General features: G+C 37.7%; 2 protein-coding genes across 2 annotated transcripts; both read left to right on the top strand.

Moving 5' to 3' along the window:
• Nucleotides 1-6,037: 6,037 nt before the first annotated feature.
• LOC124117528 (multiple epidermal growth factor-like domains protein 10) lies at nucleotides 6,038-8,009 on the top strand. Its single transcript, XM_046479462.2, has 3 exons — nucleotides 6,038-7,050; nucleotides 7,569-7,682; nucleotides 7,916-8,009. Coding segments are annotated over exons 1-3 (1,044 nt in total). The 5' UTR covers nucleotides 6,038-6,122; the 3' UTR covers nucleotides 7,918-8,009.
• Nucleotides 8,010-23,017: 15,008 nt separating this feature from the next.
• Nucleotides 23,018-25,785, top strand: LOC124117507. Its single transcript, XM_046479437.2, has 3 exons — nucleotides 23,018-23,082; nucleotides 23,195-23,253; nucleotides 24,766-25,785. The coding sequence occupies exon 3, from the start codon at nucleotides 24,805-24,807 to the stop codon at nucleotides 25,759-25,761; it is 957 nt and encodes a 318-aa protein (XP_046335393.2). The 5' UTR covers nucleotides 23,018-23,082; nucleotides 23,195-23,253; nucleotides 24,766-24,804; the 3' UTR covers nucleotides 25,762-25,785.
• The last annotated feature ends 813 nt before the right edge of the window (nucleotides 25,786-26,598 follow it).

Genomic DNA, 26,598 nt, shown 5'->3' with positions numbered 1-26,598 from the left:
ACAACGATTCGGTGACCAACGAATATCAAATGAATCAACTGATGATAACGATCAAGGCGTTCATACATTTGAAATTTGCCAACAAGTGCATGGATTTTAATATAGGCTTCAGAAACAAATGTATCTCAAGTTTCACCCTTCCATAATTTCAAAATCAAGAAGCACCAATTTGATCAAACTTCTGTATTGACACCACTGCATCAAATTTTTTAACTACACAAAAGTCCTCCAGAGTTAACAGAAAAATGCTTTCGATGGAAATCCAAATTCTTATGCTTATGAGCTCTAAAAACACTGTTGTCACGAATACAGTTCTTACTTAATACTTGTGACTTACAAGAATAATCAAACTGCTACCAACCTATTGGTCATTCTATCACTGATGTCTTCAGTAGTGCTGACAGTAAAATCTTTCGTCACTTATTCAAATATTGACCAAAATATCGTGAACTTTCTGCTACCAATTGTGATCACAACTTTAAGATCATTATGGATGCTGTCGAAGCCTATGCCAAAGATGAGCCAACAAAATAAACACATTGTGTCCAAGCAAGCTGTCATCCACTTGACTCTAAAACTAGAAGACATGTTCATTGCTCTTCAGTACTGGACTCAATACATTGACATCCCACACAAAAAGAGAGAGAGTGAACGATATATGTAGAGAGACTTAGAAAAAGAGAGAGAGAGAGGCCTTGAAATTTTGCAATCTCGGAAAAGAACCAGGATTGATTTCATTATTCCGTTTTGTATACTACCGTGTATCCCACACGACAAACTTCAAGGAACAATATTTCATTCCCTGATCCATGGTGACCATCAATAGAGTTGTATCTTCATCTTCAAAGGTTCAGGAAAATGTGTCACACAAAATGCAAATATCATCTGAAGTCTGCTGACAAAACAGTATGTGAAGTTATTTTTAATACATTTAGGCAAAAGGTTGGCATTCCCATGAGCACAAATTGTGCTCCCCTCCTTTCTGAATTGTTTCTTTATGCATATGAATAGTATTGAACTTATTTACATCTCATGTCAGTGATAAGATAACACCAGACGTTTTCGTCCAAAACCCTGATCACTACATCGCATAAGCGTGACGTACTCATGTGTGATCCAAACATGGAAGTAGGCTTCATGAAGGCATTTAAACGTCATAGGTTTAGGCTTCATGAAACACACACACACGGCATTAACCAACGTCATTGGAGCAGGTTTTATAAAAATAAAGCAACAAAACCCATTCCACTGAAACAATAAATCTTTACTAAAAGCAGCGTCGATTGTACGATCCGACTTTATCATGTGCATGTGTTTTTGAATCACTAACAAATAGTAATGATACCAGGTGTTCGCGAAAAGGTGAGTGTGATATAATTTGCCCCACCTGTGGCACCCGTCACAAGCACATGCGAAGGCAACACAATTGTTAACGTAAAAAAGCACGGGAACATATGGTACAAGTCAAAATATGGGATTCGTAAGGCATTGTGTGACATGGGATTGTATTGTATGGTTGTGGAATGGTATGGTATTGTTGGTATGGAATGGTGAGATATAGTGTAGAATAGAATGGGGTGGGATCGTATTTTTTTCAGAAAAGAAGGCCATACGAACTATAATCTCAATCACTCCAATTACACTTATGCTTGCGGGACCAACTTGCAAGATGTAACAGCTATCAAGTATCATATTTATACATTTTGAATTGTGGTTAGAGGCCAATGCTTCAAAACATATGTTTTGTTTCATCGAAAGGAGGAAACGAAAACCTTTTTGGGAACGACTAAACATTTTCAAATGAAATTATTTTTATATCTCGAGACCTTGATCTTTGACCTAATGGCACGTGCCAAACGAATGATACATGTAGTGAGTATGTGTGCATTCAAATCACACTAAGATTAGTATTTAATGCCTCCTTGAACATTATTTTATGACCATTTAACTAGTATTTCATACCACTTTTAACACAGTTTTATGACGATTAAACTAGTATTTCATTACACTTTGAAAAGTTTTATGACCATTTAACTAATAAATCATTGCACTTTGAACACTGTTTTATGACAATTTAACTAGTATTTCATTACACTTTGAAAAGTTTTATGACCATTTAACTAATATTTCATACCACTTTAAACACAGTTTTATGACCATTTAACTAGTATTTCATACGACTTTGAACACTGTTTTATGACCATTTATCTAATATTTCATACCACTTTGAACACTGTTTTATGACCATTTACCTAATATTTCATACCACTTTGAACACAGTTTAAGACCATTTACCTAGTATTTCTTACCACTTTGAACACTGTTTTATGACCATTTAACAAGTATTTCATTTCTCTTTGCACACTGTTTTATGACCATTTAACTAGTATTTCATTTCTCTTTGCAAACACTTTTATGACCATTTAACTAATATTTCATACCACTTTGAACACAGTTTAAGACCATTTAACTAGTATTTCAATACACTTTGCACACACTTTTATGACCATTTAACAAGTATTTCATACCACTTTGAACACTGTTTTATGACCATTTAACTAGTATTTCATTTCACTTTGCACACACTTTTATGACCATTTAACTAGTATTTCATTACACTTTGCACACACTTTTATGACCATTTAACTAGTATTTCATTACACTTTGCATACACTTTTATGACCATTTAACTAGTATTTCATACCGGTTTGAACACTGTTTTATGACCATTTAACTAGTATTTCATTACACTTTGCACACACTTTTATGACCATTTAACTAGTATTTCATTTCACTTTGCACACACTTTTATGACCATTTAACTAGTATTTCATTACACTTGGCACACACTTTTATGACCATTTAACTAGTATTTCATTACACTTTGCACACACTTTTATGACCATTTAACAAGTATTTCATACCACTTTGAACACTGTTTTATGACCATTTAACTAGTATTTCATTTCACTTTGCACACACTTTTATGACCATTTAACTAGTATTTCATTACACTTTGCACACACTTTTATGACCATTTAACTAGTATTTCATTACACTTTGCATACACTTTTATGACCATTTAACTAGTATTTCATACCGGTTTGAACACTGTTTTATGACCATTTAACTAGTATTTCATTACACTTTGCACACACTTTTATGACCATTTAACTAGTATTTCATTTCACTTTGCACACACTTTTATGACCATTTAACTAGTATTTCATTACACTTGGCACACACTTTTATGACCATTTAACTAGTATTTCATTACACTTTGCACACACTTTTATGACCATTTAACAAGTATTTCATACCACTTTGAACACTGTTTTATGACCATTTAACTAGTATTTTATTTCACTTTGCACACACTTTTATGACTTTTTAACTAGTATTTCATTACACTTTGCACACACTTTTATGACCATTTAACTAGTATTTCATTACACTTTGCACACAATTTTATGACCATTTAACTAGTATTTCATACCACTTTGAACACTGTTTTATGACCATTTAACTAGTATTTCATTACACTTTGAACACTGTTTTATGACCATTTAACTAGTATTTCATTACACTTGGCACACACTTTTATGACCATTTAACTAGTATTTCATTACACTTTGCACACACTTTTATGACCATTTAACTAGTATTTCATACCACTTTGAACACTGTTTTATGACCATTTAACTAATATGTCATACCACTTTAAAAAGTTTTATGACCATTTAACTAGTATTTCATACCACTTTGAACACAAATTTAGTATTTCATGACCCTTTGAAAAGTATTTCACACCACTTTGAACAGCATTATATGCAGCTGAGAACATTGTTTCGTACTATTATTACAAGTATTTCATGCCATTTTGACATTTTGACTTTTGAACAGTGGTTATGACACTTCGAGCATCTAATTGTGAGAATGTTAGTGGCATTTTGGATTTCCTCCCATAAAAACATATCAATATGGAAAACTATTGTGTTGCGTTTTAATAAATAGAACCCCAAATCACTGCATCTGAAGGAAACAGTTGTGTTTTTAATTTCCTTTTGAAACTGGAAATAGGAGCAACAGACAACAGGAATACGATTAGAAACAAGGTACAGGTTGCCTTGACATTTCTCTTTATTATGCGTTTGCAATCGTCCCTGTTTCCTTAATGGATGTGAGTAATATATCTTGTTTAACCCTGGAAGGCGAAACAAACGTTAGACCATAACAGCGAAACTAATATCTGTTAAACATGTAGCAGGCCTTCAAACAACCACACTGTGCATGTGAAGCTCGTCTGAATGCGTCGGGCTTTATTATTATTGTCATTAAGAGTGAGTTTTGTTTGTATATCAATATGGTTGTTACTTAAACCTTTTATTCATTATGCCTACATGTATCTGCACACCGCACTGAACATTTATCAGCATTTCTAATACATTTTCAGGAACACCATGCCGCTTCTTCAGATCTTTGCAATGGCATGTATGGTCATTAACACACAAGGTAAGAGTGAGTGAATGAGTTGGTGGGTTATAACATAAGTATTAGCATTCGTATGTCAGTGGCATAATGGGAGAGTGGCTGAGATAGGTTTAACATCGCTTTGAACAGTATTGCAGTTATATCACAGCTTGATGCGGGAGGAAAACTCGAAAGGATGCAGATCTTAGACATTGGCCACTTTGGCGAAACCCATGAGCACGGGTATGTTTAAACCCAGAAAGATAATCGGGGGAATCTGAGATCGAACCCATGATGATAAGTTTGAGGCACGCCAGAGGGACGCAACTCTGCACAACGTATTGCGGCGCCTTATGCGAGTTGACCAACCGTGCGACAATGACATTGTTACATGAACAAACAATAACACCACAAATCAAATATGTGTATTATAAACTAACATAAAACGGATCGAACTTTTAAAAGAGTTGTTGGGTGTGAAATATATTCATTGGGATAAACTAGGTGTAGGCATAAAATTTGATTGCCGGGAAGAACAAGGAGTATGTATTCTGTGAAGTGTTTTTTACTACATGATGATATTCAACATGCTCTGTATGCTTATGGTCTTATTTAAAGTTAAGTGATTAGTGCTCGGAAGCAATCAGCATACTAAGATTCTGCACCCTGGTAATAACAGAGGTACAAGCTATGGGAGTATAATTAATTCTGGTTAAGCACATTAAGAATCAGTTTGAAGTCCTACATCAGTACTATGTAAGACAATATCGATGTCTTACTAGCGATATGTCCTTTCGAGGTGGTCAGAAATTGCCTTTGTTGAAACTATCTATCCTTCGGTGTACAATCCTAAACTATGTGAACTGGGCCTCCGGTGTTTTGAGAACCATACAACTATAACTACGTTCCCACCAGTATAACAAGTGCTCTGAGCGTGACACAGTTGTTCCTAATATGTCTTTGAAATGTATGTCTCTACAAGAAACCAATCCCAACATTACCTTTCACAAAGCATACCTCCAACACATGCATACCTAAACTCTCATTCATTGTGCATTATCGAAGCAAGTTCTTGAATAGACTGTTTGATTACTTTTCGTGTCATATTTCGTCATTATTACCATGTATACATCCATTAACAAAATAGTCTTTAGACAATGCTTTATACATTTCGCACAAGCCCATCAGGTTATCTTTACTCTCACATTACAGTCCTTATTCATGTTTGTTGACAAATATGATAGATACAGGCAACTACCTTCGAGGATATGCAATACATATTTCCTACTGTATTTCATGAGGATTGAGAAATGTCATGTCAAATGAACAATGTCGTCTTAATTTTACTCCCTAAAAGAGCCTTATTCCCCCATGTAAACCCGTCATGAAAGTAAAGCTGTTGCTGCGTAACAACTGTTCAGGCAGCCTTCCCGCAGTGGACATTTCGTAACGATAGTAATTTATGTTTCTTTCCCAAATAATTGGTAACTTTACTAATGAGTACATCAAATATATTTTATAATACTAAGATACGAATTACGTTTTCATTTCCAGGTGCTAATTGTACGGAAAATCAGCATTGTGCCGAGTGTGATGAAAACACAGGCCGATGCAGCACACGATGCTCTACGGGATATTTCGGCCCAAGGTGCATGGATGTTTGCAGCAGAAGGTGCAGGTACCACACATGTGAGCTGGTCCTCGACAGGGGTATTGAGACATGTACTGATGGCTGCATACCAGGATTCCAAGGCCCAAACTGCCAGAGGCCATGTTACAGTACCAAGGAACACTGTACCAGATGCCCAGGTGGATGTGATGGGGAGTATTGCCAGATGGGTCGAACTTGTTTCTCTGGTTGCAGCGACTCATACTATGGAGCAGGATGTAAATTCAAAACGTCAAAGCCAGAGAATAGGAAGACATGTTCCAGCAGATGTAAGTCCTGCAACAGGATCACAGGAACATGTGAGGAGTGTCAGCCTCCATATTCTGGACTGGACTGTAGATCCTCGTGTGAGCACTGTGTCGGTGGATGTGAGAGTGGCTGCCAACAGGGATGCAGACAAGGATTCTATGGAGACAACTGTACTGAAGCATGCAGTGACACCTGCCGAGCTGATCCCTCCCTGTCTACTGATGAACAATGTCCTGAGGGAGACTCATGTACCCCTGAGTGCCACAGCCAGACTGGCGAGTGTGTTCACGGTTGTGTTGATGGCTGGTACGGCCTAAAGTGTTCAAGGAAAGGCAACTCTAACTGCACCCATCAAATGTGTAAACATGCAGGTGCGTGTATTGAAGGATGTGCACCTGGACATTTTAAGTCTAATTGTGAATCATGCCTGGAGCAATGTCTCAACATCACATGTGCCCCAAGCAACGGATCTTGTTGCAATGGTTGTAGCAATGGTTTATCTGGAGATAAATGTAACCTATCCTGTTCTGTATGTCTGGATAGTATTGACACGTACTTGAGTTTTTGTATACCGGAAAACAATGTCACTCGATACACGTGTAGCAACAACTACACAAACAACGGCTCATTAACTAATTGCTCCACTGGATCCTGTGACACAGGTAAGCCATGCTGATTGGTCTCAGACACCGCCATGTAATATTGATTTGTTCTGGAACTGCTTTAAGAAACAACATTCTGTTGATTTACCTGGATTCTGTTTAGGTGGAGCTCTAGACATACACAATATGTTTCTATACAATGAAGAGCCGAAAAAATGTATTTTTTAAAATTCACCCTTGTCGAATAACGAATAAATCAAATCATATTGTTCTGAAAGTTTTCAATGTTTATCATAACACCCGTTGTTGTTTCTGAAATGAAGACATATTCCAATTTCATAGCAAGCTTTTGTGAAAATACTGAGAAAGCCGCCGTTATGTTTGGTTTGTAACATCTGCTGTGGTACACTGTGTTCGTCATCTTTGAGAAAGTTAGCGAAACGCAGTCAGTTTATTCAAGATTATACTAATCCCCAATGCAGGCTGTAGGAAGCAATGAAATAAAAAAGACATACAGAATTGACACCATAAAAAAAGTATCATACTGGCATGAGCTGTTTATTTAATATTACTTTCAGATTCTTTTCCACTCGCCACAGATACTGTGAAGTATCTGGTGGTGTTTGTCATCTGTATCCTGGCAGCAAGTTCAGTTGGCTACTGCTGCTACCCTGAGGTCTCTCAGCCAAAGTGTACGTATTGAGCAGATAGTACACATTGATATTGCTCTATCCTATGATAGTAAGGCTAAGTTGTCATATTCCAGTACTGGTTTCACAACATGCGCTTTTTTACATGTTCTTTTTATGGTCGGTGTTGTGTCTAACCTATCACTATCATCACCACTAATAAAACCACCATTAAACAAATGGAGGATCGATGTAATTATGGTATGTTCCTAATGTTCATGCCTTGTCTGTTTTAGAGAGAATGCAGGTTCAGAGGTGGGAGTAGATGAAGGTGAAGCACACCACTGTCAACACAACCTGCAGGACATACAAGGTAACCAGTCCGAAGACAATGACAGTAACAAGGCGACACGGGACCAGTCATTGTATATCTTTAATCCAACATTTAACACTCTATTCAGATAGCAATAAAATAAAGTAATCTTCATTTTTTATGTTATTTCTTTTATCAGATATTTCGTTCACTGGTACCATGTATTAGAATGAGTAATATGTCCTGGCCGCTTTTCCATTCGTCCAAGAACTTATTTAGTACCATGAGGTAATATAATATTAAAGAGTGAAAGAGTATGGTTTTACGTGGCATTGAGCAAGATTAGAGTCAAATCAAAGAGTGGACACAATATATGGGTTTCACACATTATACCAATGGGGAATCGAACCCGGACCTTCTGTATGACGAACGAACGTTGTGAATCACTAGGCTATACCAACACCCGACAACAATAGAACACGTATACATACAGATAATACAACAGTATAAAACTGTTTAGAATTAATTCTGTGAAATCGTCAGATTTTGCAATGTTATTGCTGCCATGATATTTTGATGAGAGTAAATGAATTCTTATTTCCATGAAGAAGAACACTATTTTTGTTGTAAATTCGTACCTTGACCTTGAGTAAAACGATCGATAAAACGATATCTTTGAAAATTGGATTTCATGTCCAATGGAAAAGTGGACAATTAGGAGTTAAACCTACTGTGTTCTGAAATGTAATGTAGTCCCACTGTAGAGTAGATACCTTTTATTTTAATTTAGAACCCAGCGCTTTAGCAAATATATATTATGAGGTATCTACTCTGCAGAGGGACTACATACGATTTCAACACACAGAAGGCTTATATCTATCTATTCTACCATGACGGCAACAAGGCTTTGAAAACGGTGCTCTCTTGCAATGCAGGGTACAAAAGATCCGCTATCTCAGAACATTCTGAAAAGGGGTCAAAGGTAGTTTTTCACACAGTTTTTCAAAAAGAAACTGACAAATAACCCTTCAAACTTAGTCCAAAGATGTTTGTTTTAATTTCATCGCAACCTGGTACACACTGTCATTTCCTTTCTTGGAAATCAGCGCAACATGTCATTTCTTGGAAATCGAAAATGCCATTTCTCATTGTAGGGGGGACAGGTTGTAGAAGAAGTTTGAAAATGCTAAATGAATATATTTCTCCAACAAACTATATTTATCAACATTCTACCATTTATTTTGCATGTGTAAGTCTTATTAGTTAGTTAGCAATTACCCCAGTAAATACTTGGATGTGGCAGAACTTGACATCAGGGTTACTCACACCTCACAACTGTCAATGACTGCCAATGTCGTTTTTTACCTTCTCCGTGTCTCAGACATGTTACACGAAACAAAGATGACAATCACGATCTATGATGTGGTTCAACATTAACCTGTAGATTTACTGGGAATGAGACTGATGGTACAACGTGAGCGCAAATGGAACTGGAGCATAACTGAACAGCTGCTTGTTAGGCTGCAAACGAGCAGGCTATTTGACACGAGGGACTTGATTTAAACTGTCTGTTTCATGATGTCACGGATTAGACGCCAGCGGGTTGCAACGGAATCTAAGCGTCTCCATATGCAGGGTCATCATCAAAAACACTCTCTTCAGACACTTACTATCATCAGTTTATCTCAACTCAGTTGTTGATTTATGAAGTAGCCATCTTGGAGTGGCTAGAAGCCATCTACATCAAAAGGATCCAGCCAGCAATGAACAGAGACCAAGGCTATTACATCCCGCCTGCTTACCATCACCTAATTGCTAAATCCCTTTGTCCATCCAATTAATACAGTGGCTTCCATCATCTCCATCAGTCTGCTTGTTTACTCTGCTAGTATACTCTGTGTTCATTAGTCATCCACTGGCTTCCAATTAGCTTAATCACCCCTCTGTGTCCATCAACTAGTCACTGTAACAACTTAGATGTCAATAAGTGTATATATACCTATGTTGTTAAGCCCTATCCATCACTTGCTTGATAAAGGTGTTAGGATCAACACCGAAACGTCGCACTAATTGTAATAAAGAAGTTGTTCATCCATAGAACTCGTCTTACTTTATGAAGTAGCCCTTTAAATTTGCATGTAATTTTTAAGATATATGGGTGTCGTCAATGTGAAAGTATCCGGTTGTGAAGTGTGACTCCAGGAGTAATCTCCCTTGTACTGTGCTAGTCCTGACAGTGAGCCGCTTCTACCTCACTGCCGTGTTAATATGACAGGTGAAGTCCTCACCTGAATGTGTGCAGTGTGCGGCCTGTAGTGTATCTGAGCCCGACGGAGTAGTCTCCCTTGTACCGTTCACAGTTTGTACGCATACTACTAGGACAGTGTTGCTATGACTACGATCAGTTGCGCAACCCACACACGTCTGGTGGCCGACATCACTTTCTCGCTTTCTCGCTTTCTCGCTCTATGGCTTTCTCACTTTATGGCTTCCTTGCTCTATTGTTTTCTCGCTCTATCACTTTATCGCTTTGTCGCCTTCTTGCTTCATCACTTTCTTGCTTTATCACTTTCTCACTCTATCGCTTTCTCGCAGTATAGCAATATTTCCTCTTGGCCACGATAATCCGTCTGGATATGCTAGGTTACTGCATAAAAGAAATGCAGCTTATTAATATACATATTTTATTGTATATAAGGATTATCTAGTGTTTTATCCATAGTTTATATTTGACTAGATTGTAAAAGTGTATAATTATAAAGTATATCAGTTGTGTAATGCTACTGAATAGTTATTTGCATTACAGTATTATATTAATTAGTTACAACACATACGTCATTCTGTGTTGTATATTTAGGTCTCGCTATACATGCATGTTGCTGCTGTGGGTAGATGGATCATTCCACAAACACAATCTGCGGGTTGTGAGGTATTTATTTCTGTCCTCGACAGTCATATGGCGATGATATACGGACAAGATTTTCACCCTGTAACACATGATTATACAATAAGTATAACGCACAATAAGTCATAATAGATGATAATGTATACAGGCGCATACAACTCTAGTATAATGCCAATTAAAATGATGTCTCACAGAATATTTATGGAATAACTAGCAGACAATTATGCATACTAAATATTACAACAGTATACATATATATATTCTGTACCTATGAACTGACTCAATGCATATAACATAATCATATATTACATGAAAGTATGGTACAAAACATCATGTAGCGCTTAGTAGCTATGAATATGATTTACATATTTACAGTTTCCTTATTCTATTATAATAATAAATACTGCTCACAGATATTTGCACAAATCAGACACAAATAAACATATCATATATACCCTGTGGGTGACACCGAGGTGAGTCTGTCCCTACCAACAATCCGCCATTCAAAGTGTGCAGTGAGGCCATCTTATCAACAGTCATTTCTGAGACATAAATGCAAAGATCAATTAATTAAGTCTACTCTCATTTTTTTCATTTTTCATTTATAATTAACTCTAACGTTAATTTCAAGATTTACAGTACATACTATTCAAAAGAAGTTAAAGAACACCCGATTCTATGGTTAGTCATTAGAGAAAACGACAGAGCGAGAAAGCGATAGAGCAAGAAAGCAATAGTGCGAGAAAGCAATAGAGCGAGACAGCGATAGAGCGAGAAAGCGATAGAGCGAGAACGCGAGAAATCTATAGAGCGAGAAAGCGATAGGGCGAGATAGCGATATTTCCCATTACGCCGTACATTAAAACGGTTTTTGCTGATATTTAGTGATCCATTCCTCACGGCTATTTTGCCTCTTATAATCAGATTTCTTTAACATCTTGTAGTTGATAAATATGTTACAAATACATACATAACTTCTTCTCGTTTAGTTTGTATATACTTGTAGTGTAGTAAACAAGCAAGATTCACAGACTACAACAGAATAGTCGCTGTTCATATTTTCTTTTTGTTCATTACACCACCACCACCACCCCCTCCAATATTCCTCCGGCAATCTTAAAACTGACACTCTGAAGGATAATATAAATTGAACTGGAAGAAATAATGATAACATAAAGATTATATATTGACAAATAATTGTCAGTTGTATCAGCCACTGTTTGTATTGTTTGCAATATTTTGTCGGTCATTAGATTTGAAGTTGAAGCCGAATATTTGCTCGTCCGATTTCGAGTTCACAATTATATTGATTAAGATGCATGTACATTATGCAGACAAAAGTTTTACATGTACACAGTTATGTTTCCCTTACAAAATACTGATGGATTAGATATATGTCTCCGCCTTAAATCACATATAGGACTTTTGAGAGCGCCAGTAACCTGTAACCCCATTCCTTGGACAATAGAATGAAATGCGTTGTAAATATTATTTAAAAACAACTCGTTTGTTATAATTACTTACTATCAAACTGTCTTCGGGAATTAAATTCAATGCTAAAGTGCTTGTAAATTAAGTTTAACTTTCCCGTGAGGGGAGACTAGATATATACCAGATTATAGTATAGGCTCAGACAGGAATATACATATTTATATAACAATTTTCTATCCATTTAAACTGTATGGTTAACAACTGTGCGTTCTGATGTGAGTTATGTTGTTATCTACTACATTTTTACACAGACACACATACATAATTTTGACAAAACTAGACTTAAGATATACATAAAATATGTACATAAGTACTTGCAAGTACATATAGTTGTAGATTTCCACAAGACAACTCGGCCACCATACACAAGGCATGTGTGTTGCCAATGCAATATTAGAGGTATAGTGTATCTGAACCTGACGGAGTTGTCTCCCTTGTGTCGATCAGCGTGTATGCACATACTGCTTGAACAGTGTTGATATGACTAACGATCACTGGTGTATCCCGCACCCGGCACGTACTTTGTGAATGTCATATAAGAGGTAAGTCTTGTGCACCTGCACTTGACGGAGTAGTCTCCCTTGTGCCGCTGACTTTGAGCAATGGTTTATACACTCTGTCAGTGTTGGTATGAGTGTTCTGGCGGCGAAAACTACCACATTATCTGGGTTTTGACTCGCCTATATGAGTGTATGCATGAATGAACGCATTCGTTGGATAGAAACGTAAACAGAATAGTACACAATACTGGCCCGTAGGAAGGAAATCACAGTCGGCGTGGGTGTGGGCAGGGGTGGGTCAAGTACCAATCTGTCCCAATCCACTGACGGGTAGCCTAGTGCTTAAAGCGTTCGTTCGTCACGCCGAAGACCCGGGTTCGATTCACGACATGGGTACAATGTGTGAAGACCATTTCTGGTGTCTCCCGCCGTGACATTGCTGGAATATTGCTAAAAGCGGCAAGCGTGTGCGACCAGTATAATATCATCACACTATATATACAAATGTTAGATGACTGTAGACCACTGTGGTCGAGTGTGTGTACCGTATACATGAGAGTGTGTGACAAGTGGAATATCATGACACTATATATACAGACGTGGGATGACATTGTAGACCATACCGTATACATGACAGTGTGTGAGCAGTGTAATATCATGACACTATATATACAGACGTGGGATGACACTGCAGACCATACCGTATACATGACAGTGTGTGAGCAGTGTAATATCATCACACTATATATACAGACGTGGGATGACACTGTAGACCATACCGCATACATGACAGTGTGTGAGCAGTGTAATATCATCACACTATATATACAGACGTGGGATGACACTGCAGACCATACCGTATACATGACTGTGTGTGAGCAGTGTAATATCATGACACTATATATACAGACGTGGGATGACACTGTAGACCATACCGTATACATGACAGTATGTGAGCAGTGTAATATCATGACACTATATATACAGACGTGGGATGACACTGTAGACCATACCGTATACATGACAGTATGTGGCCACTGTAATATCATCACACTATATATACAAACGTGGGATGACACTGTAGACCATACTGTATACATAACAGTGTGTGACCAGTGTGATATCATCACACTGTACACACATGTAATTGTGATAAAGCATGCAGAGATGGTATACAAACTATGTATGCTGTAAATGACAGTGTTGAAACAGTGTGGTCACACTGCATATGATATGAAATTGGCTCTGTGAACTCTCGGGAATTTTAGCTGTAACATTTCTTACACTAACCAGGGTGTCTTGAGCGAAGGACATTTGCTGTCAGAAACAGTTTGAACATATCATTCGGGGAAAATGGCGTCTGTTTTTCAATACCTTTTAACCCAATGCATTTTATTTTTCTCTCCCGATTATGTAGATTAGCTTATCCGTCGACAAAGTACATTATGCCAGAATAAGGATTAACTCTATCAACTTCTTTATCCACCATGTCGAGAGGAACGGCCATGCACAGTTGGTGTGTCCCTGATGAAAATTGGCCTGATTTGTTGCATGTAACAATGATTTATATAATACCCCGGAAATGAAATTTGTAAATAATTTTGATTAAACAATAATAATAATAACTTGATTCATAATGTTCAACAGGTCAGTGCAGCTCACATTACTACTATGAATTTCACTGAATGTGCAAGGAGCTCATCGTGAGTCTGATTTTACTTTTAAATTTGAAATCAAATGTAAATTTATTCTTGTGTGGTTATTTCAGAGAAACGAAACTGAATTGCAATATTCAACTATCACCTTCCGTCTCTCCTGTAAGGAAGGTTGAGTCACATATTTAAAACGTCAACGCTAGAGAATCAGACTTATAACATATTTTCTGTCATAATTCATCTTCGCTCACAGATTTACTATTTCATCGTTTTCATTAAATGGTCTGTACTAAGTTGGTTTAATATTTTGTTCAAAATAAACTTTCATTGTAATCCAAAACATCAGCACCAGTGTCATGTCTTGTGTATCTGATGAAACAGATTTAATAGGGCGTCCAAGGAAATATAGTTATTGAAACTTTAGATTGGATTAGTGATGACTACGTGTTTACGAAAACGGTATTCATGTCTACAAGTCACATCTGACATTCAAACAATTTTACTGAAATGGAAGTGTTTGTTTTTTGCCTAACGACAGATTCATCTATACTCCAGTCACACGATCATGTCTCTACCGGACAATCCGGTGACTGATGTGAGGAGCACTGATCTATGTCATCGGGGTGCGACGTCGCGCTTTTTCTCAATCAAGTGACTGAGCCTGTTTACCCAATACATTGAAGATGGACAACTTCGAATTCATGCGAAGGTCATAATATGGGATTCTATCGTGCATCATATTGACAAGCACCCTGTCATATTTAGTACATTCATCCGAACGTCTACCTTAAAATGTCTGGAATGGCTTAACTTGGGCTTGGATGGTGAAACGTTGATTGAAAAACTTATGTATAAGCTAAAAGTGTCTTTCCGTTAAATTTCAATCAAATATGTATCCTCCAAAAAGCACGTGAACAACGTAGGCCCCATATGCTGGGGGTGATGGTTTTTTGCTCGATAGGAAGGGGACATCCGCCTTTCACGATATACTGCTGTTTAAAGTGTTATACAGGTTGTTGATTTTAATTTTGATACAAGGACATTATATGGTAGAAATCTTCTGATTGATGTTATCAATATTGACAAATGCATTTCGCAACCCACTGCTTAAAAATTGGAACTGCCCAGTTCCTCAACCAGATTCAGCACAGCTGAAAGGATAATCAATACTGTAATAATGACGTCAGAGATTATCTTACATATAACTTTAATTACATATTTCTACATATGTTTACAATTTAAAGTGGCACAAATGGCAGCTTCTGCACCAACGATTACCCACAAAATATGTTTTACACGCCACGCATTGACACATAAAGTGAGTGAGTGAGTGAGTGAGTGAGTGAGTGAGTGAGTGAGTGAGTGAGTGAAGACTGATTGGTTGTTTTGGGAGCCTATAGGATTTAGTTTCTTTTGTGCAACGTGAAACGTGGATCCCAAATCTTGTGTGTTTTGAGCCCGGGTCAGAGGATCCGTCTGTGTAAATGTGGCACCCATTTGGCCATGTTTTTATGTATATATGCTAGTGTGATGGTTTTGGCGGTTTTGGCCCTTGATCAGTTGTCTTATTTATTTATTTCGGAGTGTGTTGTGTCTCTTTTAGGGATTTGAAGTTTGGGTGTGAAGATGTTGTTTGGTTTTGTGTTTTGTTTTAAGTCGTTTAGATTGTGAAGGTTTAGGTAATCTAGTATGGTAGTGATAGTGGGGTTTACCGTGGGTTTTTGCGAGCGAGGGCTTGATTTCTTAGAATTATGTCATTTTTAGGATTTGTTGGATTTGGGTGTTTGATTTGGTTGAGGTCCAGAAATTTATAGTTAATTGTTCACAGCGGGGGATTTCGCCTGTTAGGGCCTGTAGTGCCGTAAGTGGTGTACCATGCTGTGTGATTATTTTCAAGGTTTGATATTGGATTGTATTTAGCTTATAGTTAAGTGTATTGTATAAAGAATTGCATATTGCGCATCCAATGTCCAGTTTTGATCTCATGAGAGATGTGTAGAGGGATAGTAGGGTCTCCTTGGAGGCCCCCTAATTGGAACAGGCTGCGGAGTCCGTTTAAATCCTTCGTCCATCTAGTTACCAAGTTTTTAACGTGTGCATCCCATGTGATATTTTCATCGAAGATTAGTCCTAGGAATTTGGTTTGTTTTTGGAATGGGATGGGACTATTTTTTAGATGTAGTTTAGGAGTGTTTCTCATTTCTCTAAATACTTTTCCTTGAACAGGTCCTTTATCATTATGTGGAAGAGTGTTAGGCTTAGGATGCTGCCCTCGGGTAATCAACTTTCTGACGCCACCCACGCAACACTGCGTCAAAGGTCGACACGACTGTTGTTTCAATCGTTTTATAGCCTTTGAACTTCCTCACTGCCAGTCTACAGAAAAAAAACATATAAACTCTGTGTTGTTGATAGGGCAACAAAGCCTGTAACAACCTCCCTGGACTTTAAAACTCCCAAAGTTGACAATGCTTAAACATCAGAAGTCACTAAAACAGAAACCCCAACCCTTCTACGATCAGTAGCTATCACTAAAATTCAAACTACTTTGGGCAGCTAGGTTCATATATACAGTGCTGGTTATGGTATCCATATCCACAGCTCCAAACCCAAAGCGCATTCGGCTTGCCTGCCTGATGGTCAGTCAGTATTCACGGCTGAATTGGAGGCAATTAATCATGCATTCAAACTCATACCGGAACTACCGAAAGCAAAGGCAGTCGTCCTACCAGACTCGCTTAGTGCCCTTCAAGCCATCAGTGGCAGCAACTCAAACTCCAGGTCAAACACAGTCAATAATATTCTATACGAATATACAAAACTATGAGACCAAGGGCAACAAGTGGAGCTGTGTTTGATTCCCTCTCACAGCGATATTCATGGAAATGAAAAAGCAGACACACTGGCGAAGCTAGCTCTAGACAAAGCGGAGATACAGCCTATTCCCTTCAGTAAACTAGAGATCAAAATTCCACACAAGATCCACCAAAAGCCAAACTCATACTCAAGTGAAAGGAAAGTTGAAATTGCCATCTCACGACTCAGACTTGGTCACAAAAAGCACTATGACAAGGTTTGTCCATCTTGCAATCAAGGTGAATCCGTTGCTCACTTGTTACTGGAATGTCAAGATTTCGCGCTAGCCCGAGCTCGGTTAAAACAAGAATTGTGCAATAGTGAAGGCCAATCTAACTCTATTTCTGGGAGATGGACAGCTACTCGAACGTATATAAACAGAGCAGCCAAAGATAAACATGAAATTATATCAAAATACGAAAGTAGTAATCAGATCAATACAAACACGGAAATTATGTGAATACTAAACTCACAATAGATATGTGTACCCTACTCACACACATGAGTCCCAAAGACTGTTCAGCTGAAATTGTTAGGGCAGAAGGTGACCTCTTCAACACTTAACAACAGATCGGGTGTGTGTGTGTGTGTGTGTGTGTGTGGGGGGGGGGGGGGGGGGGGGGGTTGGGAGTCAAATAATTTTTTGGCCGGTGGTCAGCAGTCGCATTGATATTGAGAGATGTACAGTAAACGAGGCATAAAGAAATACAATAGTTCAAATACAGTTCTTTTGTTGCTGGATCTCTCCTTCCAAATCAATAGTACATAATATCATTACAGGAAATATGTCATAGAATTTACCAAACAAGAACGACAAATAAAAGGTGTACACAACCTCTTCAATGAATTTTCTGAGAATTTTGATTAACATATTACATAGGACTGCCAAACCCTCGTTAGTTTCAGTTCATCTGTGAAAGGACTTTTCATTTCCTCAAGGGCGTATGGAGATATGCCTACTTATAGCCGTGAACCCAGTTTGTAATGTCAGGAACCAAGTTTGTAATTGTCATGTATATTCCTGGGTCTTTAAAGACTGTGTCTTTTGTAACCGCAACATGCTAAGCTATGAACAATTAACTTAATTTGATTGGGGCTGAATTGTGCAGTGAATGTTTAACAACTGGATATCAGTGATCCATTCATAGAATTATCATCACGCTTTTGCCTTTTACACGCAGTTACATAACTGGAATATTCTTCAAAGCAGCGTTAAACCCTATTCACTCATTCACACTCTCCTTTTACATCCTGTGGAATCTGTTTGATAGGAGATTACCTATTATTTGCCGTTGACATTTTAAATTTACCCTATGTGAAATGTAAGCTTCTAATATTTAAAGATAAACTTCAAACCATCACAATTTTTCTGTTCATTATTTCATATGGCATAATGAAAATATAGAACGAATAATACGTAATTATTGTCACTGTTTTCTTTCTAAAAAAAAATCAAAAGCAAATGTGAATAGTTGTCCGTTTAACATTACTAGTATTTCAGGAAAAAGAAAATGAATACGAAACACATATATAAGAACATATTCAATAGTTCAGAGTAACATGCTCAAAGTCAAATATCTCCCTTATCCGAACGTCGTGAAAGATATGTCTGATGTGTTAGCATGAAGAAAATCCCAACCACATAAACAAACACGCATCTGTCATGTGGCTCCTGCGAGTTCATTCATATTCAGTATTGAAACGACGTCGACAGTTGATATTAGTTCACAATAGCGCCTTCAGGCTGAAAATCACATGTGCAGATAGTGTCGACATGTCACAACAAATATACCAAATGTATGTGGATTACCCAAGGAAAGCTTATCATTCAAAGCTGTCCATCACTTAACATATCAACAAAGATGAAGGGTTGTTATGCTGCTATCACAAGCCTGTCCTCACCCAGGCATACCACGCCATCCAAACCATCCCCAAGTCTTCATTTCTTGACTAAACTAAATATTTCTGAATGTGGACAATCATTCGGGATTGTCCCCTTTTTGTCATTACACTCATTCCACTTCTACTGATCACAGTGGTGTGACATTTCAGCGCAAACTTCACAACATATTGTTCATTTAGTGAACAAATGCACAACCCACACACCACTGCTGCAAACTTATATTTGCTGTCAATCCACACAATGTTCTTTCTTCTCCCGATGTCACGTAAGGAAGATTGCATTCAAAAGTACATATTCATAGTTTGTATTAAGAGATAAAAATAATAAAACAAGTTTCATAAAAACTTTACGACAAACAGTTATGTAAACATATTACACATTTTATAAATAGTTTTTTTCTGATTACACATATTTGCAAATGAGCTGCAACTGTTTGAGGTATGAGGTATGATTACATCCGCAATACCAGGACACAGTGTTCCTCATTGTCTTGGTATTACTGGGACATCACATGGTGCACAGTTCAAACAGAGAAACAACAACAGTATCTACTAAAATGCTTGCTTTGACAGAAATAACTAATATTTCATGTTCCCCTGTTTATTAGATGAACAAAGTATAAAATGCTGCACTCCAGTCAACATCAACAGAATGGCAGTTTTGTTCTGACGGCATTTTCTCAAAGAATACTAATATTTGTACACACCCAGCAAGCAGTTAAAGTCATGTTAACAAATAGGACTCAACTAATTAAATCGTTTAACAGGTAGTTTTGTAACTTTTCCTAGAACTATCTATTTCACAGTACTTTTATGTATGGCTTTTTTAGGTTTAAGTGAAAGGCAACCCAGTTGTGAATGGGGCATGTATTACTACTGTAGGCCAGACAAACCTATAACTGCAGTATCTTATTATGTGTTTGCTTTCACCATCTTCCAGAGGCTCCAAAATGAAATTATTTAAAACCTCTAAAAACAACGATTCGGGGACCACCGAATATCAAATGAATCAACTGATGATAACGATCAATGCGTTCATACATTTGAAATATGCCAACAAGTGCATGGATTTTAATATAGGCTTCAGAAACAAATGTATCTCAAGTTTCACCCTTCCATAATTTCAAAATCAAGAAGCACCAATTTGATCAAACTTCTGTATTGACACCACTGCATCTAATGTTTTAACTACACAAAAGTCCTCCAGAGTTAACAGAAAAATGCTTTCGATGGAAATCCAAATTCTTATGCTTGTGAGCGCTAAAAACACTGTTGTCATGAATACAGTTCTTACTTAATACTTGTGACTTACAAGAATAATCAAACTGCTACTAACCTATTGGTCATTCTATCACTGGTGTCTTCAGTAGTGCTGACAGTAAAATCCTTCGTCACTTATTCAAATATTGACCAAAATATCGTGAACTTCCTGCTACCAATTGTGATCACAACTTTAAGTTCATTATGGATGCTGTCGAAGCCTATTCAAAAGATGGGCCAACAGAATAAACACATTGTGTCCAAGCAAGCTGTCATCCACTTGACTCTAAAACTAGAAGACATGTCCATTGCTCTTCAGTACTGGATTCAATACATTGACATCCCACACAAAAAGAGAGAGAGTTGACGATATATGTAGAGAGACTTAGAAAAAGAGAGAGAGAGGCCTTGAAATTTTGCAATCTCGGAAAAGGGTTGATATCATTATTCAGTTTTGTACACTACCATGTATCCCACACGACAAACTTCAAAGAACAATATTTCATTCCTTGATAAATGGTGACCATCAATAGAGTTGTATCTTCATCTTCAAAGGTTCAGAAAAATGTGTCACACAAAAAGCAAATATCATCTGAAGTCTGCTGACAAAACAGTATGTGAAGTTATTTTAATACATTTAGGCAAGAAGTTGGCATTCCCATGAGCCAAAATTGTGCTCCTCTCCTTTCTGAATTGTTTCTTTATGCACTTGAATAGTATTGAACTTATTTACATCTCATGTCAGTGATAAGGTTACACCAGACGTTTTCGTCCAAAACCCTGATCACTACATCACATAAGCGTGACGTACTCATGTGTGATCAAAACATGGAAGTAGGCTTCATGGAGGCATTTTAACGTCATGGGTTTAGGCTTCATGAAACACACACACACGGCATTAACCAACGTCATTGGAGCAGGTTTTATAAAAATAAAGCAACAAAACCCCTTCCATGGCAACAATAAATCTCTACTAAAAGCAGCGTCGATTGTACGATTCCGACTTTATCATATGCATGTGTTTATGAATCACTAACAAATAGTAATGATACCAGGTGTTCGCGAAAAGGTGAGTGTGATATAATTTGCCCCACCTGTGGCACCCGTCACAAGCACATGCGAAGGCAACACAATTGTTAACGTAAAAAAGCACGGGAACATATGGTACAAGTCAAAATATGGGATTCGTAAGGCATTGTGTGACATGGGATTGTATTGTATGGTTGTGGAATGGTATGGTATTGTTGGTATGGAATGGTGAGATATAGTGTAGAATAGAATGGGGTGGGATCGTAATTTTTTCAGAAAAGAAGGCCATACAAACTATAATCTCAATCACTGTTTGTTTCGTCGAAAGGAGGAAACGAAAACCTTTTTGGGAACGACTAAACATTTTCAAATGAGATTATTTTTATATCTCGAGACCTTGATCTTTGACCTAATGGCACGTGCCAAACGAAAGATATATGTAGTGAGTGTGTGTGCATTCAAATCACACTAAGATCAGTATTTAATGCCACCTTGAACATTATTTTATGACCATTTAACTAGTATTTCATTCCACTTTGAACACTGTTTTATGACCATTTAACTTGTATTTCACTCCACTTTGAACACACTTTCATGACCATTTAACTAGTATTTCACACCACTTTGAACACTGTTTTATGACCATTTAACTAATGTTTCATACCACTTTGAACACAGTTTTAGACCATTCAACTAGTATTTCATTACACTTTGCACACACTTTTATGACCAGTTAACTAGTATTTCATACCACTTTGAACAACACTGTTTTATGACCATTTAACTAATATTTCATACTACTTTGAAAAGTTTAATGACCTTTTAACTGTTATTTCACACCACTTTGAAGACTCTTTTATGACCATTTAACTAGTATTTCATACCACTTTGAACACAGTTTTATGACCATTTAACTAATATTTCATTCCACTTTAAAAAGTTTTATGACCATTTAACTGGTATTTCATACCACTTTGAACACAGTTTTAGTATTTCATGACCCTTTGAAAAGTATTTCACACCACTTTGAACAGTATTATATGCAGCTGAGAACATTATTTCGTACTATTATTACAAGTATTTCATGCCATTTTGACATTTTGACTTTTGAACAGTGGATATGACACTTCGAGCATCTAATTGTAAGAATGTTAGTGGCATTTTGGATTTCCTCCCGTAAAAACATATCAATATGGAAAACTATTGTGTTGCGTTTTAATAAATAGAACCCCAAATCACTGCATCTGAAGGAAACAGTTGTGTTTTTAATTTCCTTTTGAAACTGGAAATAGGAGCAACAGACAACAGGAATACGATTAGAAACAAGGTACAGGTTGCCTTGACATTTCTCTTTATTATGCGTTTGCAATCGTCCCTGTTTCCTTAATGGATGTGAGTAATATATCTTGTTTAACCCTGGAAGGCGAAACAAACGTTAGACCTTAACAGCGAAACTAATATCTGTTAAACATGTAGCAGGCCTTCAAACAACCACACTGTGCATGTGAAGCTCGTCTGAATGAGTCGGGCTTTATTATTATTGTCATTAAGAGTGAGTTTTGTTTGTATATCAATATGGTTGTTACTTAAACTTTTACTCATTATGCCTACATGTATCTGCACACCGCACTGAACATTTATCAGCATTTTTAATACATTTTCAGGAACACCATGCCGCTTCTTCAGATCTTTGCAATGGCATGTATGGTCATTTACACACAAGGTAAGAGTGAGTGAATGAGTTGGTGGGTTATAACATAAGTATTAGCATTCGTATGTCAGTGGCATAATGGGAGAGTGGCTGAGATAGGTTTAACATCGCTTTGAACAGTATTGCAGTTATATCACAGCTTGATGCGGGAGGAAAACTCGAAAGGATGCAGATCTTAGACATTGGCCACTTCGGCGAAACCCATGAGCACGGGTATGTTTAAACTCAGAAAGATAATAGGGGGAATCTGAGATCGCGCCCATGATGATAAGTTTGAGGCACGCCAGAGGGACGCAACTCTGCACAACGTATTGCGGCGCCTTATGCGAGTTGACCAACCGTGCGACAATGACATTGTTACATGAACAAACAATAACACCACAAATCAAATATGTGTATTATAAACTAACATAAAACGGATCGAACTTTTAAAAGAGTTGTTGGGTGTGAAATATATTCATTGGGATAAACTAGGTGTAGGCATAAAATTTGATTGCCGGGAAGAACAAGGAGTATGTATTCTGTGAAGTGTTTTTTACTACATGATGATATTCAACATGCTCTGTATGCTTATGGTCTTATTTAAAGTTAAGTGATTAGTGCTCGGAAGCAATAAGCATACTAAGATTCTGCACCCTGGTAATAACAGAGGTACAAGCTATGGGAATATAATTAATTCTGGTTAAGCACATAAAGAATCAGTTTGAAGTCCTACATCAGTACTATGTAAGACAATATCGATGTCTTACTAGCGATATGTCCTTTCGAGGTGGTCAGAAATTGCCTTTGTTGAAACTATCTATCCTTCGGTGTACAATCCTAAACTATGTGAACTGGGCCTCCGGTGTTTTGAGAACCATACAACTATAACTACTTACCCACCAGCATAACAAGTGCTCTGAGCGTGACACAGTTGTTCCTAATATGTCTTTGAAATGTATGTCTCTACAAGAAACCAATCCCAACATTACCTTTCACTTAGCATACCTCCAACACATGCATACCTAAACTCTCATTCATTGTGCATTATCGAAGCAAGTTCTTGAATAGACTGTTTGATTACTTTTCGTGTCATATTTCGTCATTATTACCATGTATACATCCATTAACAAAATAGTCTTTAGACAATGCTTTATACATTTCGCACAAGCCTAACAGGTAATCTTTACTCTCACATTACAGTCCTTATTCATGTTTGTTGACAAATATGATAGATACAGGCAACTACCTTCGAGGATATGCAATACATATTTCCTACTGTATTTCATGAGGATTGAGAAATATCATGTAAAATGAACAATGTCGTCGTAATTTCATTCCCTAAAAGAGCCTTATTCCCCCATGTAAACCCGTCATGAAAGTAAAGCTGTTGCTGCGTAACAACTGTTCAGGCAGCCTTCCCGCAGTGGACATTTCGTAACGATAGTAATTTATGTTTCTTTCCCAAATAATTGGTAACTTTACTAATGAGTACATCAAATATATTTTATAATATTAAGATACGAATTACGTTTTCATTCCCAGGTGCTAATTGTACGGAAAATCAGCATTGTGCCGAGTGTGATGAAAACACAGGCCGATGCAGCACACGATGCTCTACGGGATATTTCGGCCCAAAGTGCATGGATGTTTGCAGCAGAAGGTGCAGGTACCACACATGTGAGCTGGTCCTCGACAGGGGTATTGAGACATGTACTGATGGCTGCATACCAGGATTCCAAGGCCCAAACTGCCAGAGGCCGTGTTACAGTACCAAGGAAGACTGTACCAGATGCCCAGGTGGATGTCATGGGGAGTTTTGCCAGATGGGTCGAACTTGTTTCTCTGGTTGCAGCGACTCATACTATGGAGCAGGATGTAAATTCAAAACGTCAAAGCCAGAGAATAGGAAGACATGTTCCAGCAGATGTAAGTCCTGCAACAGGATCACAGGAACATGTGAGGAGTGTCAGCCTCCATATTCTGGACTGGACTGTAGATCCTCATGTGAGCACTGTGTCGGTGGATGTGAGAGTGGCTGCCAACAGGGATGCAGACAAGGATTCTATGGAGACAATTGCACTGAAGCATGCAGTGACAACTGCCGAGCTAATCCCTCCCTGTCTACTGATGAACAATGTCCTGAGGGAGACTCATGTATCCCTAAGTGCCACAGCCAGACTGGCGAGTGTGTTCACGGTTGTGTTGATGGCTGGTATGGCCCAAAGTGTGCAAGGAGATGCAACTCTAACTGCAAACATCAAAGGTGTCACCCCGCAGGTGTGTGTATTGAAGGATGTGCACCTGGACGTTTTCAGTCTAATTGTGAATCATGCCAGGAGCAGTGCCTCAACATCACTTGTGCCCCAAGCAATGGATCTTGTTGCAATGGTTGCAGCAATGAATTATCTGGAAATAAATGTAACCTATCCTGTAGTGTATGTCTGGATAGTAGTGACAAGAACTCGAGTTTATGTACACCTGAATACAATATCACTCGATACACGTGTAGCTACAACTGCACAAACAACGCCTCATTAGCTAATTGTTCCACCGGATCCTGTGACACAGGTAAGCCATGCTGATTGGTCTGAGACACCGCCATGTAATATTCATTTGTTCTGGAACTGCTTTAAGAAACAACATTTTGTTGATTTATCTGGGTTCTGTTTAGGTGGAGCTCTAGACATACACAATATGTTTCTATACAATCAAGAGCCGAAAAAATGTATTTTTAAAATTCACCCTTGTCGTATAACGAATCAATCAAATCAAATCGTTCTGAGAGTTTTAAATGTTTATCATAACACCCGTTGTTGTCTCTGACAGGATGACATATTCCAATTTCATAGCAAGCTTTATGAAAATACTGAGAAAGCCGCTATAATGTTGGGTTTGTAACATCTGTTGTGGTACACAGTGTTCATCATATGGAGAAAGTTAGCGAAATGCAGTCAGTCTATTCAAGATTAAGCTAATCCCCAATGCAGGCTGTAGGAAGCAATGAAATAAAAAAAGGCAAACAGAAATGACTCCGTAAAAAAAGTATCATACTGGCATGAGCTGTTTATTTAATATTACTTTCAGATTCTTTTCCACTCGCCGCAGGTACTTTGAAGTATCTGGTGGTGTTTGTCATCTGTATCCTGGCAGCGAGTTCAGTTGGTTACTGCTGCTACCGCAGAGGTCTCTCAGCCAAAGTGTACGTACTGAGCAGATAGTACACATTGATATTTTTCTATCCTATGATAGTAAGGCTAATACGTTGTCATATGCCAGTACTGGTTTCACAACATGCGCTTTTTTACATGTTCTTTTTATGGTCGGTGTTGTGTCTAACTTATCACTATCATCACCACTAATAAAACCACCATTAAA

This window comes from Haliotis rufescens, unplaced genomic scaffold, assembly GCF_023055435.1.
Source record: "Haliotis rufescens isolate VD_foot unplaced genomic scaffold, xgHalRufe1.0.p SCAF_9, whole genome shotgun sequence".
Taxonomy (NCBI): Eukaryota; Metazoa; Mollusca; class Gastropoda; order Lepetellida; family Haliotidae; genus Haliotis; species Haliotis rufescens.
Note: the sequence above shows the minus strand (reverse complement) of the source record. Positions and strands in the feature narration are given on the sequence as shown.